The sequence below is a fragment of the Curcuma longa genome, chromosome 19 (genome assembly GCF_044706935.1).
Source record: "Curcuma longa cultivar G26 ecotype Majalengka, Jawa Barat chromosome 19, ITB_CL_G26_1.1, whole genome shotgun sequence".
In the NCBI taxonomy this organism is placed as follows: domain Eukaryota; kingdom Viridiplantae; phylum Streptophyta; class Magnoliopsida; order Zingiberales; family Zingiberaceae; genus Curcuma; species Curcuma longa.
The window spans coordinates 2,085,830-2,102,702 of record NC_133879.1 but is presented as its reverse complement, the minus strand read 5'-3'; the positions used below and the strand labels follow the sequence as shown (position 1 = coordinate 2,102,702).

Sequence of the window (16,873 nt, the reverse complement as noted above, 5' to 3'; positions counted from 1 at the left end):
ACCCCAAAAGGATCTAGGAAGATCTGCATGGTTCATCATTGACCTTACCATGTCTAACAAGGTTCGGTTTCGCCTCTCAGATACACCATTATGTTGAGGTGTATACGGCGGAGTCCATTGAGACAGTATTCCATTATCTCTAAGATAATCCTGAAACTCTTGACTTAAGTACTCACCACCTCGATCAGATCGAAGTATCTTAATACTTTTGTCAAGTTGTTTCTCTACTTCATTTCTGAACTCTTTGAACTTTTCAAAGGCTTCAGATTTATATTTCATTAAATATATATACCCATATCGTGAATGATCATCGATAAAGGTGATGAAGTAGTTGTACCCTCCTTGTGCTTGAGTTGACATTGGTCCACATACATCGGTATGTACAAGACCAAGCAACTCTCCCACTATTTCTCCCTTTCCAGTAAAGGGTGACTTAGTCATCTTACCTTTTAAGCATGATTCGCATGTGTCAAATGAATCTAATTCAAATGACTCTAAACTACCAATCTTTTGGAGTTCAGACATGCGTTTCTTGCTTATATGGCCAAGACGACAATGCCATGTGTAGGAGGATAACGGATCATCTATTCGAGCACGTTTATTGGTCGTTTCGATATTGAATGCTTCGTTGGAATTTTCTAACACGTAGATACCATTATATAACGTTCCGGTTCCATAAAGAATTCCATTCAAAGTTATGTAACAACAATTGTTACTAAAAGTCAAATGAAAACCTTTTCTATTTAAGCAAGAAATAGAAACAATGTTCTTTATTAAAGCAGGAACATAATAACAGTTTTCCAACTCTAAGACATGTCCACTAGGGAGATTCAACAAGTACGTTCCAATGGCTACAGCTGCAACCTTTGCTCCGTTTCCAACTCGTAAGCTTGAATCTCCTTTGGCAAGTCTTCTACTTTTCCTTAGCCCCTGCATGTCATTACATATATGTGAGCCACACCCAGTATCTAATACCCAAGTGCTTGAGGAAATAGTATGACATTCGATTACGAAAATACCTGAGGCGGATGCAGCATCAGATGCCTTCTTCGCCTTCACAGTCTCAAGATAAGCCTTGCAGTTTCTTCTCCAGTGACCCATTTTGCCACAGTGATGGCATGGTCCTTTTGAAGCAGGTTCAGTAACCTTGGCCTTCTTTTTCTTCCCTTTATTCTGACGAGTTGCCTTTCTCTTAGAACCTTTCTTAGAGGAATCAACCAGCATCACAGCCTTCTTCTCATTCTTGACAGATGGCTCAATAGTCTTGAGCATGTTGATCATCTCAGGTATCGTGGACTCGATTCGGTTCATCCGATAGTTCATCACAAAGTGTGAATGACTGTCGGGTAAACTATGCAGAATTAAGTCAATACTTAACTCGTGGTCCATCGCAAAACCAAGTGTCCCTAGCCTCTCAATGTACCCGTACATCTTCAATACATGTTGTACTGCAGATGTACCTTCCTGCATTCGTGAGCGAAAGAGGAGCTTAGAGACATCGAACCGTTCGGATCTCGCCTGCTCATCGAACAACTCACGAAGATGAAAAATAATAGTATAAGCATCCATATGCTCATGCTGTTTTTGCAGGTCGGGTGACATAGAGGCTAACATGATGCAACTAGCTAATTCAGAATCAGCCAGATGTTTTTGATAGGCCAACTTTTGGTCATCAGTTGCATCATCTGCCAAGGATGTGGGAAGAAGGTCATCGAGGACATAGGCAAGTTTTTCAGTTTTGAGAACGATTCTCAAATTTCTATACCAGTCCAGGAAGTTAGGGCCAGTCAACTTATTGGTATCAGATAATTAATTTTCTCCAATGGGTTGATATCCACCATAGATAAGAATAACCTTGGAGAGAGTCCAACAAGCTATTCTTAGCTACGGTGGTAGACATCGTATGTTAATCAGATTTTAAACATTATATGACCATTATTGACTTTTGACTAAAATTCACTAATGAAGTAAGGCTTATCATATTCAATTCAAATCAGGGCCAATGTATTTCTATAAGTCTTTTGAGTGTACCTATGACCTCTAACTTTAGTTTCACATCCTAGATATGCTGCTATGAATTTCTAAAATTTATATAACTTTTGAGTAAATTTGGCACAAACTTACAGTTGGACTTAGACCTATCATATTCACTCAACAACAACATCAATATATTTTTGATACTCTCTTGACTTTAACCATGCTAAAAATTTTAGATTCTAGAGATTATATGACCATCAACGAGTTTTGGCTAAAAACTCACTGATGGGCTTAGACACATTCAAATCAATTTAAACTAGGATTAATGCATTCTTACAAGTCTCTTGAGTGTAACCATACTCTTCAACCCTGGATTCACACCTTACATAGGTTGTTGTGAGTTTTTAAAATTTATACAACTTTGAGTAAATTTGGTATAGACTCATTGCCGGACTTAGGCTTATTATATTCACTTAACAATAATATCAACATGTTCTTGGGACTCCCCTAAGTCTAACTATGTTGAAAATTTTAGATTTTGAACATTGTATAACCATAATGACTTTTAGTGAGCACTACTGATAAACTTAACCTTATCAGATTCAATCAAACTCAAGACCAATGCAATTCAAAGAGTCTTTTGATTGATTTGCTTTCATACCCTATATATGTTTTTGTGAGTTTTTAAATTTATACAACTTTGAGTAAATTTGGTACAAACTTATTTTTGAAATTAGACCTATCATATTCATTCAACAACAACACCAATATGTTCATGGTACTCCCTTGACTCTAACCATGTTAAAAATTTTAGATTTTAGACATTGTATAATCATTAGTGATTTTTGGCTAAAATTCAATAATGAGCTTAAGCCTATCATATTGACTCAACAACTACACTAATGCGTTCATGAGACTCCCTTGACTCTAATCTTGTTGAAAATTTCAAATTCTAAATATTGTACGATCATTAATAAACTTTGACCAAAACTCCCTAATAGACTTAAGTTTATTAGATTCAATCCAAATTAAAACTAATGCATTTCTAGGAGTCTCCTGAATGTAACTATGCCCTCTAACTTTGGTTTCACACCTAAATAGGTTGTTCTGACTTTTTAAAATTTATACAACTTTAAATAAATTTAGCACGCTTACTATTGGACTTAGACCTATCATATTCACTCAGCAACAACATTAATATATTCCTGATACTTCCTTGACTCTAACCATGTTAAATGTTTTAGATTCTATACACTATATGACTGACCATTAGTGACTTTGGCCTAAACTCGGTGATGGCTTAGTTCTATCATATTCATTCAATAATAATATCAATGTATTTATGGGACTTCCCTCACTATGATCATGTTGAAAATTATAGATTCTAGATATTGTACAACTATCACTAAATTTAGATATAAACTCATTGATAGGACACTAATGAGTTCTATTAGTGAATTTTGGTTAAAAGTTAGTAATGATATTAAGCATATCTAGATCAATTCAAATATAACCCAATACATTTCTAGAAGTCTCGTATAATTATATCCTTCAGCCTTGGTTCTACATTTTATTTAGTCTATTATGAGTTTTTTTTTGAAATCTAACTTTATATAATTCTATCACAAAATTGTTGATGTACTTAGGATTATCATATTCACTCAATAACAACATTTATGTATCCTAATGACTCTTGTGAATTTCATAATATTTAAAATTTTTTAATTTAGAATATTTATAATCATCAATAAATTTTAATCAAAACTCATTGATAAACTTAGACTTGTTATATTCAAATCAAAATTGATATATTCTTGAAATCATGTTGAGTGTAACTATGTTATTCAATTTTAATTCTACATCTTTTTTCACCCAATGTGAATTAAAAAAAAAGTATTTTAAAAAGACAAATAAAAGTTTTAAAACTTATAAAATGTGGCCTATTATTTAAGGTTTTAAATGTGTTTTGGTCGTTCAAATGGGTCGGACAAGTGTGTATATAGATGGAAGGGTATTTTAAAAATAAAATGTGTAATTTGATAAATATAATAAAAGTGAGAGGGGTGATTTGAATATCAGTGTAAGTGAAGTGGTTGAATAGAATACCAGTATTAAATTATGAGTAAAATATTAGAAAAAACCGGAGTGCTAAATAATTGGGGAGGCCTATTAATTGCCTACGTTTCTGAGCTCTGTAGTTGCCGTCTTGGATCAATCGGTAACCTGCTCAGTCCATTCGCCACGAACCCACGATTTTGTCGTTGTCAAGATCGGGCAAATTGGTAAAGTTGTAATAATAAAAGAAATTATCGTCACCGTCAAAGTTTAGCAGTTATTGCTTTCGATCGATGATTCATTCATGGCGTGTGACTTGTGAGCTGCAAGTCCAATTTGGAAGGTTTAGCTAAACGAATTCGGTGTTCGGAAATCAAAAACCACGGCACGACCTCTTCAATTTCAATCCACCACTACTGCTGCAGCACGCTACGCTTAAGAAACCAACGGCCTTTCCTTTTGCATTAATTGCTCGCCTCCTTCCTCTCCACCTTCCCTCTTCTTCGCTTCGCCCTTAAGAATCCTATCCCCCTTCTCTTTCTATATTATCATCGCTTTGGCTTGATCCACCAGCAGATCGACGAAATGGACGGCTTTGCTCGCTCTTCTTCCTTCAGATCCTCTGCTTCCTTCCCGTCTTCGGCCAGGAGAGGCAGGGAGAGAGGCGGCCGCCGATGCACTGTGTCTTTCGTGGTAAAAAGAGTGGCGCGTGCGGTTCTCACCTGTGTTTTTGCAACAGGTAGGGGTTTTCTTTTCCCCCTTCGCTTTGTTCTTCGTTTTTTTTTCTTCTCTTCCTTCGATTGCCTCTCTTTGAGCATGTTTTGATCTCTCTCTTTTTCCTTTTTTTTTATATGTAAATTAAACCCTTAATCTTAGCCAGAAGGCCGATTTACGTATAGACTTGCCTTAATCTGCTTCAATCGTTTCGAATTTATCTTTTGATACCAGTTATCTGGGTGATCTGTTTTGATTCTTTCCTGTTTCACTTCATCTATTGTTCTGCTCACTTCAATTGATTACAGTTAAATTCGGCTATAGTTAATCTAATTTACGCAGAAGGGAGATGACAAAATGGGACCGAATTGGGACCGTATCATTTAACGCGTTTGCTTTTCTCCTAACTTGTGTTATCGTATGTCAGGCCTGCTACAATTTGGGCGAGCAGAGTATTAGACATAATATAATTTATTTTTCAATAAATATATAATTATTTTATTTTGTGTAGATTTTTATTGATATTTGTGGCATAATAAATATAATATGAATTGTTGCCCTAGCAATAATTGTCTTTTATTTTTAATGCAAAATATTTGGTGATCTATTGAATTGGTCATTTAATGTTCCTTTCCCTTTCTGTGCCATTCCTTATACTTAATTGCAACACTGCTGACTGCCCCACGTATAGATCTATAATGTTAAATTTGATTAACGAGCTACTGAAGCAAGTTGGACAGTCATCTTCTTAGAGTAAATTCTCAAATTTAATTGTTTGCGCTATATCTGAATTTGAACAATTTTATGGATAGGCATGTCAACTAAATAATCAAGTTACTTTTACAGAAGAAAATGTTCTTAGTTATTTCTGCTCACTTTCTACTTTTGTTTGGTTTGGAAGTTTTCTTTGTTTGGGGTTCATGTATTGATCTTGATGTTGTTTTTTTCTTATGTGCAGTTGGTTCACTAGTAGGGGCAATCACTGGCGCTCTTATCGGCCTAGCTACTGAGAGCGGGTTAATACGTGGGGCTGGAATTGGAGCTATTTCAGGGGCAGTCTTCTCCATTGAAGCTGTTGAGTCATCTCTCTATTTGTGGAACTCCAGGGAATCAGGAATTTGGAGTGTTTTATACGTGGTAAGTCAGATTAATCTAATAGTACCCTTCACTGTAATGTATTCTATGATGAAAATAATTGCAGTATAGAAGAATATCCATTATGCCAATTGTCGACATGTTATATGAATCTAAACAGATTAGATGCGCGACATAATATTTTTCATATTCAATGGAGTAAAAACATAACTAAAGGCAATTTGCTAAAATAATCATTCAATAGAGGGCTTCAAACAGGATATATCTTCAATATCCAATATTAACTGTTTAAACAGTTTGGTCTATAATATTTTTACAAATTTTAGGGCTTAATCAATATATATTTGGTACAAATTATTGATGATCATGTTAGTTGGGGACTTAAACAGTCAGTATTGATCAATATTTCTCAAATACTATAAAACTTTGCACAGTTTGGCCGCATAACATGGTGTAGTATGTATTCATCTATCATGGCTTAGTCAGAATCTTTTTGTAGGAATTAATCCATATAAGTTTGTTGTAAAATAAATGCATAATTATACCCTATTTAGGAGTTAAATGGTACTTATTTTGGTCAGAGACCTAAATGATACTTTGATAACGCCAGTTTCTCGCATATTGACAAGCCAAACATCAGCTGAACATGCCGTAATATTTTCTAAAATTTAATGGCAGAATATGTTTTCATGGTTTAATCAAATACGCATTTGCAATTAATTAATGAAAGATCTCCTAGGAGTGAAGAAGAGATTGTACTAACAAGTAAATATAAAATAATTGACTTGCATGTTCTATATGACATGAATATATTGAGGACTTAAATCTATATTATTACTCCAAAGTTTAAGTTTTAAGATTATTCAAAACAAATCATTTTTGAAAAGTGATTTCAAGCTTGATTCTCTTTCAGCTTGACATAATTTGTAGCCTCTTGAGTGGAAGAATTGTTCGAGAAAAGGTTGGCCCAGCAATGCAGAATGCAGTGCAAAGCCAGGTACATGCTCTTTCTGAGCTGTAAATAAGCATTTAACAGGAAGATATTCATACTATACTCTGTTCATCTAATTAAATTTTATCCAAATACAGATGAGTGCTATTAACTTGCCCTCTATAGAGACCTCTGATTTATTCGAAACAGATAGCACAGCATGTGGGCTATCCATGGATTCTCTGAGAAGGCTCCCAGAAATCAAAATTACTGCCGCAAATATTGAAGCTGCAGGGGACAAATTCTGCTGTTCAGTATGCCTGCAGGTAGATTTCCTTGCTCATATATAAGATATAGATGTGCTTTAAGATTAAGTTTTGAAGCTCTGTCAAAAACATAAGATAGAAACTCTTAGTCTTTGGTTTAATCTCGTTATGTATTTTTTAAAGTCACACTCATAAAATTGCAATTAAACCATTAAAAACAATGGCAGCTAATGAGTATACATGAACTCTGCATTTGTCCAACATTAACTTATCTAAAATCTATCAAGCACTAGTTGGGGAGAATACTTTTGCAAAAGACACCTCGTGGTCAAAACCAAAAATCCATCTAGAGTTTCAACATATGTTTTAAATTTACATATACCAACGTTCAGTAGTTTTTTTTTGTTTTTGAAATTACTAAGAAGGCAGATGTTATACTAAGAATGAATCATACTGATAATTTAGTATTGTGATCATGCACCCATCTTAATTTTCTACAAAAATTCCACTAGCATATTTTCCTTATAATTTTGACGAATTATTTTGTAGTTATTTAACAACGGATGCACTGTGGTTTCAGGACTTCCAATTCGATGAAACAGTGAGGAGTCTTCCTCATTGCCAACACTTGTTCCATTTGCCATGCATCGACAGTTGGCTCGTCAGGCATGGCTCTTGTCCACTTTGTAGAAGAGATATCTAGATGATTTAACCCCTGTAAATTCCTCAACTAGAGAGTAACTCGAGTTCTATCGCATAGTAGAGTAATTAATTCGACGTGTTTTTTTTCTACATCCTACGTGCTCACCTTTTGTTTGCACATCCTTGTGGATCGTGATATTTTAGCTATAGAATGCTTATATAAGATGCATTGTTTTGTAGATTAATCAGCGAATCCCGTTGTTTGCATGAGCAGACTATTGACGTAATTCATGAAATCAGCATGATACTGATGACTAATATTCAACTTTTAGCTGATGCACCCCAAAACGTTACCCAATTAATATTAAGGTCTGCTAACAAAAAATAAAGTACATGTGTCAATAATCTAAAAGAAATAGATGAAAAAGAAAAATTGACAACTCTAATGTTGTGCAAAATTTAAACTACATTAGCAACAATTTCTAGTAGTCCATCTAATAATATGTCACGACAACTTTATCATTCACCTCAGACTAATTTGAAGATAATAAGTAAAAATATTATTGGCAGGAGAGTTTCACAAGAAGACACCACAAAATATTAAACAACAATTAAATAAAAAAAAGTAAATGAAGATGACTAATTTAACCATAGTTATGCCCATAATACATTATATAATACTCGCTCAATGTGATCCTAACTAGGCATTAAGAACCCTAAAGTGTCACATGCTTTGCATATATATCTTTGAAGAAACGCGACCCCCCTAGCTAAACATTGAGGCTCAAATTGCAGCCCTCGAGACATAGCTGAGTTGGTTATGACGGAACAGAATTGCAGAAGAGGGCAAGGGTTTGAATCTCGACGAAGCCGAACAATATTGTCCTCTGTCGTGACCAACTGCAGTTTCTCGATTTACATCCTCACAGATGGTCGTGGGGCCACTAGGGTGACGAAATTCCACCTTTTGTAGAAGAAAAAAAAGGGCTCAAATTGCATCATGAATCTTGTGATATATAGGCATCAAGATGCATATTACTCCTTCCACCAAATTCTAATCCTTCTTTTTGCTAAGGTAATATTTCTTCATGCAACATAATATGTAGCACTAGAAAAAATTTATAGACATCCTTAATAGTATATTAGCACTAAGTATGGATCTTCCTAAGTATTTTTTTGAAGAAGTAGTATGTATCATCCTAAGTAATAGAAAAAACATTGCCTCCCATACAATATCAAAGATAAAAGATACTAAGTAAAGATGATTAACAACAAGGCTAAAAAATTCAAATGCATATAAAACACGATAAGTAAAATTTATAAAGAGGTGAAGGGCTTCTATCAAGTTAGGATATCAATTAGAGCTTCCCCCGAGTCTTTACTCCCAAGGCAAGATCTTCACTTTGAGGCTTTGAGTAAATAGGAGCTGAGGGCTTACAAATAATCTATTGGCTCAAATTTTATATAAATTTCCTTTCTATTATTTTTATAATACTTCTCTATTTTTTTATAATCTAGGTATTCACGCCTTACAGCCCGACTAGTTCTGGAGGTGGATAGTCTTCTCTCCTGGTTCGCCTAGTAAGTAGCCCAGCTGTCCTAGTAGTTCGAACACGATGACGAATTCCTTGTCAGTCATGAGATTCAAACCCTCGTTGTATGGTCGTACCCGTTGGAGTCTTACTGTTGCACCCTCTAAACATGCTGATAACACATTGTGGATTTAAATCAAATAATACGAATTAATTTTCCATCAAATCAAATTCAAAAATATAAAAAATCTAAAAATTCACAAAATATCAAATATAATTGTCATATTTTTAGAAATAAATATTAAGAATATTATTTCTCCTTAAAAATCATTTAAAATTTCAAATATATTAGAATCATGTTTTTAAAAATAGAAAAATAACATTCTTAAAAATTCAATATGATTATTTGGAAGTCCAAACTTTATTTTAAATACTTTATTGGTAATTTCTCAAACCGCATAAGTAGTTATCCGATTACCCAAATTGCATAAGCGATTTTGAGATAGTCCAAATCACATATCCTATTTCAATTTTATCCTTCAGCAAAATCCCTCCTTGTCACGTCATCATCCGAATCACATTTGCAACCCAAACCACTTCTTCGTTTTTCCCTATAAAAATTCAAAATCTTTATGCAATGACTTCATATTTTCCGTCGAACATCATCGACTTCAACGATTCATCTTAACATTATCGCCCGACCAAAGTTCCTGCATCACCGGCTTCTCTATTCCTGCACCACCTTCATCCTGACTTCTTTGTTCCCCGGTAATACCACGTTCACCCCGACTTCTCTATTCATCGACCTCACCACCGTTGGCGTATTTTTTGTTCCCCGTTAGTGCCATCTTCACTGACTTCTCTTCAATGACTTCACCACCTTTAGCGACTTCACTATTCATCTTCACTTCCTTCAGTAGCTTTTCTTTTTTGTGGCAGCATCACCTTCATCTGTTTCTGTGTTCATCGATAGCACCACTTTCACTTTCACCACATTCACTTTAGTACAATGTCAAAGTTTAAAGATTCCAACTTGCCATCATCTAGAAAATTAAATTTTTTTATAGTATATGTTATTTATTTTTGCATTGTAATTGTCTCATTGTTATAGCGTTAGTGACTAACTTGAGTTGAACTTAGTTTTACGAAAGCTATTTAACTGAATTTTATAAAACTTGATTGTTATTTTGATATGCTATAGAAAATTAAAAAGTTTAGATCAACTTATGTAAGAGAGATACAATTGTTAAGTTTGGAGAAAAATTACACTGGATGAGTAAGTTCAGACATTTTAGAGAATTATTTTCTAAAACTACCACAAAGGGAAAAAGGAAAAGGCCATTTAAAAATATATCTCCATGAAAAATACAATAGTGTTATAAGCAATAGCTCTTTTTGTGTCATTCCTCAGCATGACAGAAATTTCATAACTTAGGAGATTATTGGTCAACATATTTGAGAATTGAGATTCGAAAGCAAAGACTTTTAAATTCTCTAACGTGGTTGCCTTTCACAATGAAAGAGGTAGCATTATTACTTGGAATTCCAGATAGAGACATACATATCTAGATGGACTCTAATGTTGCTTTTGGTCAATTATTCAAAAAGTTTTTTGCAAGTAAAGAATTGAATTAATCTAGATAGAAAACCTGCTTGAAATTATTATCACCACGTGGATTCAGATATGGATGTTTTGTTATTTTATAAATTTTATATTGTGTATCTTTTTTGTTTTGTTTTGTTTACTTCTAATACATATAAGTTACCTTTAGGGATTATAGATATTGTAGATAATTTTGATAACTTAGAAATTTATAATTGGATAGAGGTAATATATAATTATATGGCTCCTCAACTCCTAATATTTGAGGATGTTTTTGCATTGAAGACTTCTAGCCCTATCCTCTCACTGTCGTATATGAAGGGATTTGTTGATCTACTTGCTGTAAGTTTTGATTAATTAACTAGTTAATTTCTTTTATAAATAGTAATATTATCTAATTATTGAATTATGACATAGGCTTGGTTTCTTGAACATGCTCCTATTCAATTGCTAAGCAGCATTATAGCACCAAAAATAAATAGGTGGAGATCTACTTATTCTCATATAGAGAAAATAAGTGCTAAGTTAGAAGAAGCCTCACCTCTCAAGTAACCATTATGTGTATTTCAATTAATGTTACATTCATGTTATATAGTTACAAGTTTTTATTAATTATGTATCGTTATTGATTTTGTAGATTATTATTTGATATTCCCCCTATCCCCGAGGAATTTAATTTATTTGGGACCCCTTCCTTATTAACTTTGAGTCTACACCATAATAGGATGAGACATTGGTTGCACAATTTCATATGGACTTATAGGAAGCAATCAGATGTTTAAATTGCATTGAAAAGCAAAAAACAAATCCAAATTCTTATCTTCTAGAATGAAAGCTTATCTAAATTAAATGAAGAATTAGTTGCTAATTTGCAAAGGGAAGGTTCTTCTTATCCAACTAGCCACCATGCAGAAGATCCTCATCTTGAAGAAGTTTCAATTAATCAGATGAGGAGAGGACATGATAGAAATTGTTATGATCTCAGGACCACTCCTAAAGATACACATAAATGGTTATTAGCACTAGTCCATGATAGGAAGAAGAACAAGAGAGAAATAAATGAGGATTAGGGGGTAACTTAGAGATAAATTCTAGGGCGGTGGATTTTGATATGCAAGAAGAGGATACCGCTATATTAATCGGCGATGAGATTGATGAAGAACAGGAAGTCCATAAAAGGAAAGGAAGGGAAAAATAAATTAACACTTTGAGATTGAACGCTATTAAAGTAAGTTGATATTTATGCAGTAATATTTAAGTTTGATAATAATTGCAATTTCATTGATTTCATATTTTTATTGTTAAATAAATTGAGTTGTGTTTATTTGCAGTCTGTTAAAGGAAAATTTTAAAGAAACAAAAAAGAAAAAAAAAAAAGAAGATATGGCCTATCTGATATTAGTGCTTCAAGATTTAAAATGGTCTATGTCTACATTATTATGGGAGGAAGGTTACTACTCATTGACAATAGATGTCTTCCTCTCATGTGTGTTAGGTAGCATATTTACAGATGGGAAAGTAATCGACGCTTACATTCTATTACTGTTCAGAGAAGCATCTTTGTCTAGTAGGTCATATAATAAATCTATATATTGCTCAACCAGATTCACGATCATATTATAAATTTTTATTATGTTTATGATATTATTACACTAATTTATGATTATATCTTGAATCTTGTAGTCATCATATGAACACTTATGAGAATCAACTTTATACCAAATTATCAAAACGAATCTAGATGATCGAGAAGTTAGGTATATTTTTATACCTATAAATATAGATCATGCACATTATCATTTAATGGTCATGGACATTGACATAAAACCTTCTACCATTTTAATTTGTTGTCCTACAACTCTAGAGATGATCATAATTTTGCAGAGCGGTTAGTATTCATTATTTAAAATTTATATTCTAGCACTATGTGACATTATTATATATTTTTATAAATTATTTTTGTCCATTTGATGCTCATAAGTAGCTAGATTGAAAATGTTTCTCAACAATAAATTAAAGGAAATGCTTGATGGATTGCAAGATTACTACCCTTTAGATGAATGGACGTCTACCAAAGTTGATTGTTCCTAACAGATGTTATCTTAAGTAAATTGACTATATTATTAATAAATTTCAATGGTACAATGTGATTATATTTTACTTACTATTTTAAATTTGTGATATTGAAAAAATGATTACGATTTCTTTGTTATGCAATATATCAAATATCTGTTGTACAACATTGACATGCAATTCACTCAAGAAGACATTCATAAATTTAGAGAAGAGATTGCAATATCAATCATTAGGGATAAATTTTATAAATTCAAATTAGAATGAATCATAAAATTTATTTTGTAAATTAATGTTCTTGTTATTGAATTTATAATATGTTATCTCTTCTAAATTATTATTTATTGTGTTGTTATATATTTTAGTTTGAAAATTATTTTATCGTACAAGACATAGTCGGACTCTTAACATGAATGTGATTGGAGCTAGAATAAGCTCTCCTCAATATTTGAGGGTTCACCATCTCCATTCCATTAAGTGGATCTAGTATGCATGCATCAACCTTTTTGAATTAATATATATTGAGTAATATTGTTCATGTTGTTTTAATTTGTAGAGTATGATAGTTGTAAAATGATGCTCTTTGTAGTTTGATAGTTGTAATTATATTGAATTATTGTTGTTTTTGAAATATTTTTGTTTGTAAGTTGTAAATTAATATTGGATATACTATAAAATGATCTTATTCATTTATTTAAGAAATATTTTATCTAAATTTATGTTGGAATTGAATTGTTGTTGAGATTTTATGATACAGGTAGAGTTGTAAAATGGTGGTCTTCCTTTTAACATACTAAGGAATGACCCGATTTGAGTTAAAAAAATCCCTACTCTCAAAATGATATATCACATTGGTGTTTGTGTGCATGGATACATTCAGGAGGATTGTTTGAGCACGTAGGACCTGGTTCCATGTCATTCCGTGGTCTCTAGGTCTATCATCCACTTTTGCTCGAAATCGACTGATAGACCTTGGCTGATCTGAAAATTGAAAACTTTATATCTACAGAAAGAGGAGATTCCAAGGAATATATTTATGGTGTCGGTCAATGAGCATCATCATCATGCAAATTATAATGAGCTTCAACACCGTATCTCACACAAATTCTTGTTTAAAAAATTGTTGTTCTCAATACGATATATCGTGTTGGTGTATGAGGGCATGGATATGCTTAGGGTGACTATCCGAACCCACAAAACCTAGTCCCATGTCATTTCAAAGCTTCTAGGTCCATACTTTTGTTCGAAATCGGATGAACGATCTTAGCCGATCAAAAAATTGAAAACTTTATATCTACAAAAGAGGGGAGTCCAAGGAATATATTTATGGTGTCGATCAGTGAGCATCATCGTAGTGCAAATTATAATGAGTTTCAGACACCATATTTCACGCTAATTTGTATTCAAAAAATCACTACTCTCAATACGATGCATCACATTGGTGTACGAGGGCATGGATATATTCAGGAGGACCGCCCAAGCTCACAAAACTCGATATCCCATGTGATTCTGAGTTCTCTAAGTCCATCGATAACTTTTTCTTGAAATTGACTTATGGACCTTAGCTAATCCAAAAATCAAAACATTTATATCAACAGAAAGAGGGGAGTCCAAGGAACATATTTATGGTATCAGTCGGTGAGCACCATCGTCATACAAATTATAATGAGCTTCAAACACTGTATCTCACGTAGATTCATGTTCAAAAAATTGATGCTTTCAATATGATGTATCGTATTGGTTTATGAGGGCATGGATACATTAAAGGAGACTACCCGAGCTCACATAACACAGTCCCATGTCATTATGAAGCTTCTATGCCCATTAGTCACTTTTGCTCGAAATCGACCCTTAGTTTTGATAATGACACTAGGTTCAAGTTAAGTGTGTTGCTGAGCTGATATTGTTAATCCAAGTGTGCAGGGAGCACACGTTTGAGCTAAGTCCTAGTTGAGGCTAGGCAAAGGACTAAGTCCTAGTTGAGACTAGGCACTGGAAAGTCCTAATTGATCTGGAGGGTCAGGCGGAAGACTTGGCAGAGTCAAGGCACCAGGTGAAAAGTCCATGCAAGGTCAGGAGGACCAAGGGGCATGGCAAAAATTCAGTCATGTACGGTCAGGAGGACCGGAGGACGTGGTGAAGTCTGGGCGGTCAGGAGGACCGAGCCGCAGTAGCAAATCCTTGGGGGCTGAGGACAGAGCTGAGCAAAAGTCCAACGAGTCAGGAGGACTTGGTTGGCACAAGGTAAAATTCTCCTGAGTGGAGTGGGTCAGGACGCATTCCCAAGGGGAACAGTAGGCGTCGATCTAACCCAGGGTCTCACTGGAGACCTGAAGTTAAGACCAAGAGACAGTTCTAGGAACTGACTCTCCAAACCCTTATTTTGCATGTTATTTGGCTAACTTTTTGTGCAGGGTTGGAGAGATTGAACACTTAGACTCCGAGCGAAAAATTCTAAATTTTCAGTGTTGGAGTCGACTTGAGTGAAACTCAAGTCGACCTGAGTCTGGTCAACCGCAATGGAAGTCGACATAGTTTGGAATTTCTCCGGACTCAAGTCGACTTGAGAGGGGACTAGAGTCGACTTGAGAGGGGACTAGAGTCGACTTGAGCACCGGATAACAACGCAGAGAGGCAAAGGTTATCGGAAGGTGCCACGTCGGACTAGAGTCGACTTGAGTGAGGACTCGAGTCGACCTAAGGACAAAGTCGCCGCGGAGGAAATGGATCTACGCTGAGCTGGAGTCGACTTGAGGCTGAGTCAAGTCGACTTGAGCACTGTATAAAAGAACATCTCGACCAGAGGTTCAATACAACTTTTTCTTACGATTCATTCAAGCACTCTGTCGAGACGACGATGCCCTGAGCAACCCCGAGCAACCCTAAAGCCGCTGCAACGCCAAAATCGCAAGGAAACGACGATCAAGCAACTTCGGCTTCCTTTGGTAACAAGTTGTGATTAATTTGTAAATTCATTTAAGATCTTGTTATCAATTTGGTTTTGTATCGTTTAGACTTGTGTCCATAAGGAACAAGTCTAATAGTGGATTGCTCATCGAAAACGGTCGAAGACCGTGGGCCTTGGAGTAGCAGCCTTGGGCTGTGAACCAAGTAAAATTGACTGTGTCACTTGTGTTTCTATTTACTTTTGCTTTTGCTTCCATCTTACTTTCATTTTCATACTTGCTTCCGCACGTTTTAACTCATTCGTCAAAAATCGGTTGAAAAGCGATAACGCACTATTCACCCCCCCCCCCCCCTCTAGCGCGTTCTATCGATCCTACAGGATCAACATCAATTTCAACCTTATAGAAGATTGATCTCATCAGCCACCAACAAAGCCTATTCTACCTCTTCATGGCCATTCACAAAGTTTTCTTCTTACTCACAATATCATTTAATTAAGCACTTCTCCATTGAATGATTCGTAGTTCCTGTTCTATTGGATTTAATTGTAGTAAATAGGTTGAGTTCAATTCCCTTGGGCAATTGAATTTGAATCCATTTGTCTCCTTGCATTTGTTAGTTTACTGAATGTTGATGATATTTACTATTCAGTAGGTTGGTAAAATGCATGTAGATTAGGTTTGTGCATTCATCAAACATATTCTAGTTAGCTCACATTTCCATGCTTGTGTTCATAGTTTAGTTGTTTAATTTTCCATTATTTGTGTTGCTTGTCGATCATTGTCTTTTTGTCTTTTGGCATTGTACATTTCAAACCCAAAACACTATTTACAAATAACTGAACTCTAAGATTTATCATGCATCGATAATATTCCTTATAAGAAACAATCTAAGCCATTAGTTATGCTATAAGTGTAGAAGGGGTTTTGATAATATTATTGGCAATTGTATCATTATAATACGGATTTAGCAGTCATCAAGGTTGATCAGGTATTAGGTAGTGATATAGTCATCACAGTTGATTATGTATTAGGTAGTGATGAAGTCTTAACAAATCAAGATTGACTTTGATACTAGA

The 16,873-nt window shown here is 34.5% G+C and overlaps 1 protein-coding gene and 1 long non-coding RNA gene across 2 annotated transcripts; one reads left to right on the top strand and one right to left on the bottom strand.

Moving 5' to 3' along the window:
• Positions 1–755: 755 nt before the first annotated feature.
• LOC141812430 (uncharacterized) lies at positions 756–1,092 on the bottom strand. Its single transcript, XR_012600305.1, has 2 exons — positions 1,020–1,092; positions 756–930 (listed from the first exon to the last, which is right to left on the bottom strand). It is a non-coding gene; the product is annotated as an uncharacterized LOC141812430 (long non-coding RNA).
• A 3,359-nt stretch (positions 1,093–4,451) lies between these two features.
• Positions 4,452–7,830, top strand: LOC141812546 (NEP1-interacting protein-like 1). Its single transcript, XM_074700542.1, has 5 exons — positions 4,452–4,771; positions 5,705–5,883; positions 6,755–6,838; positions 6,931–7,098; positions 7,619–7,830. Exons 1-5 carry the CDS (start codon positions 4,618–4,620, stop codon positions 7,739–7,741), a joined length of 708 nt encoding a protein of 235 aa, XP_074556643.1. The 5' UTR covers positions 4,452–4,617; the 3' UTR covers positions 7,742–7,830.
• The last annotated feature ends 9,043 nt before the right edge of the window (positions 7,831–16,873 follow it).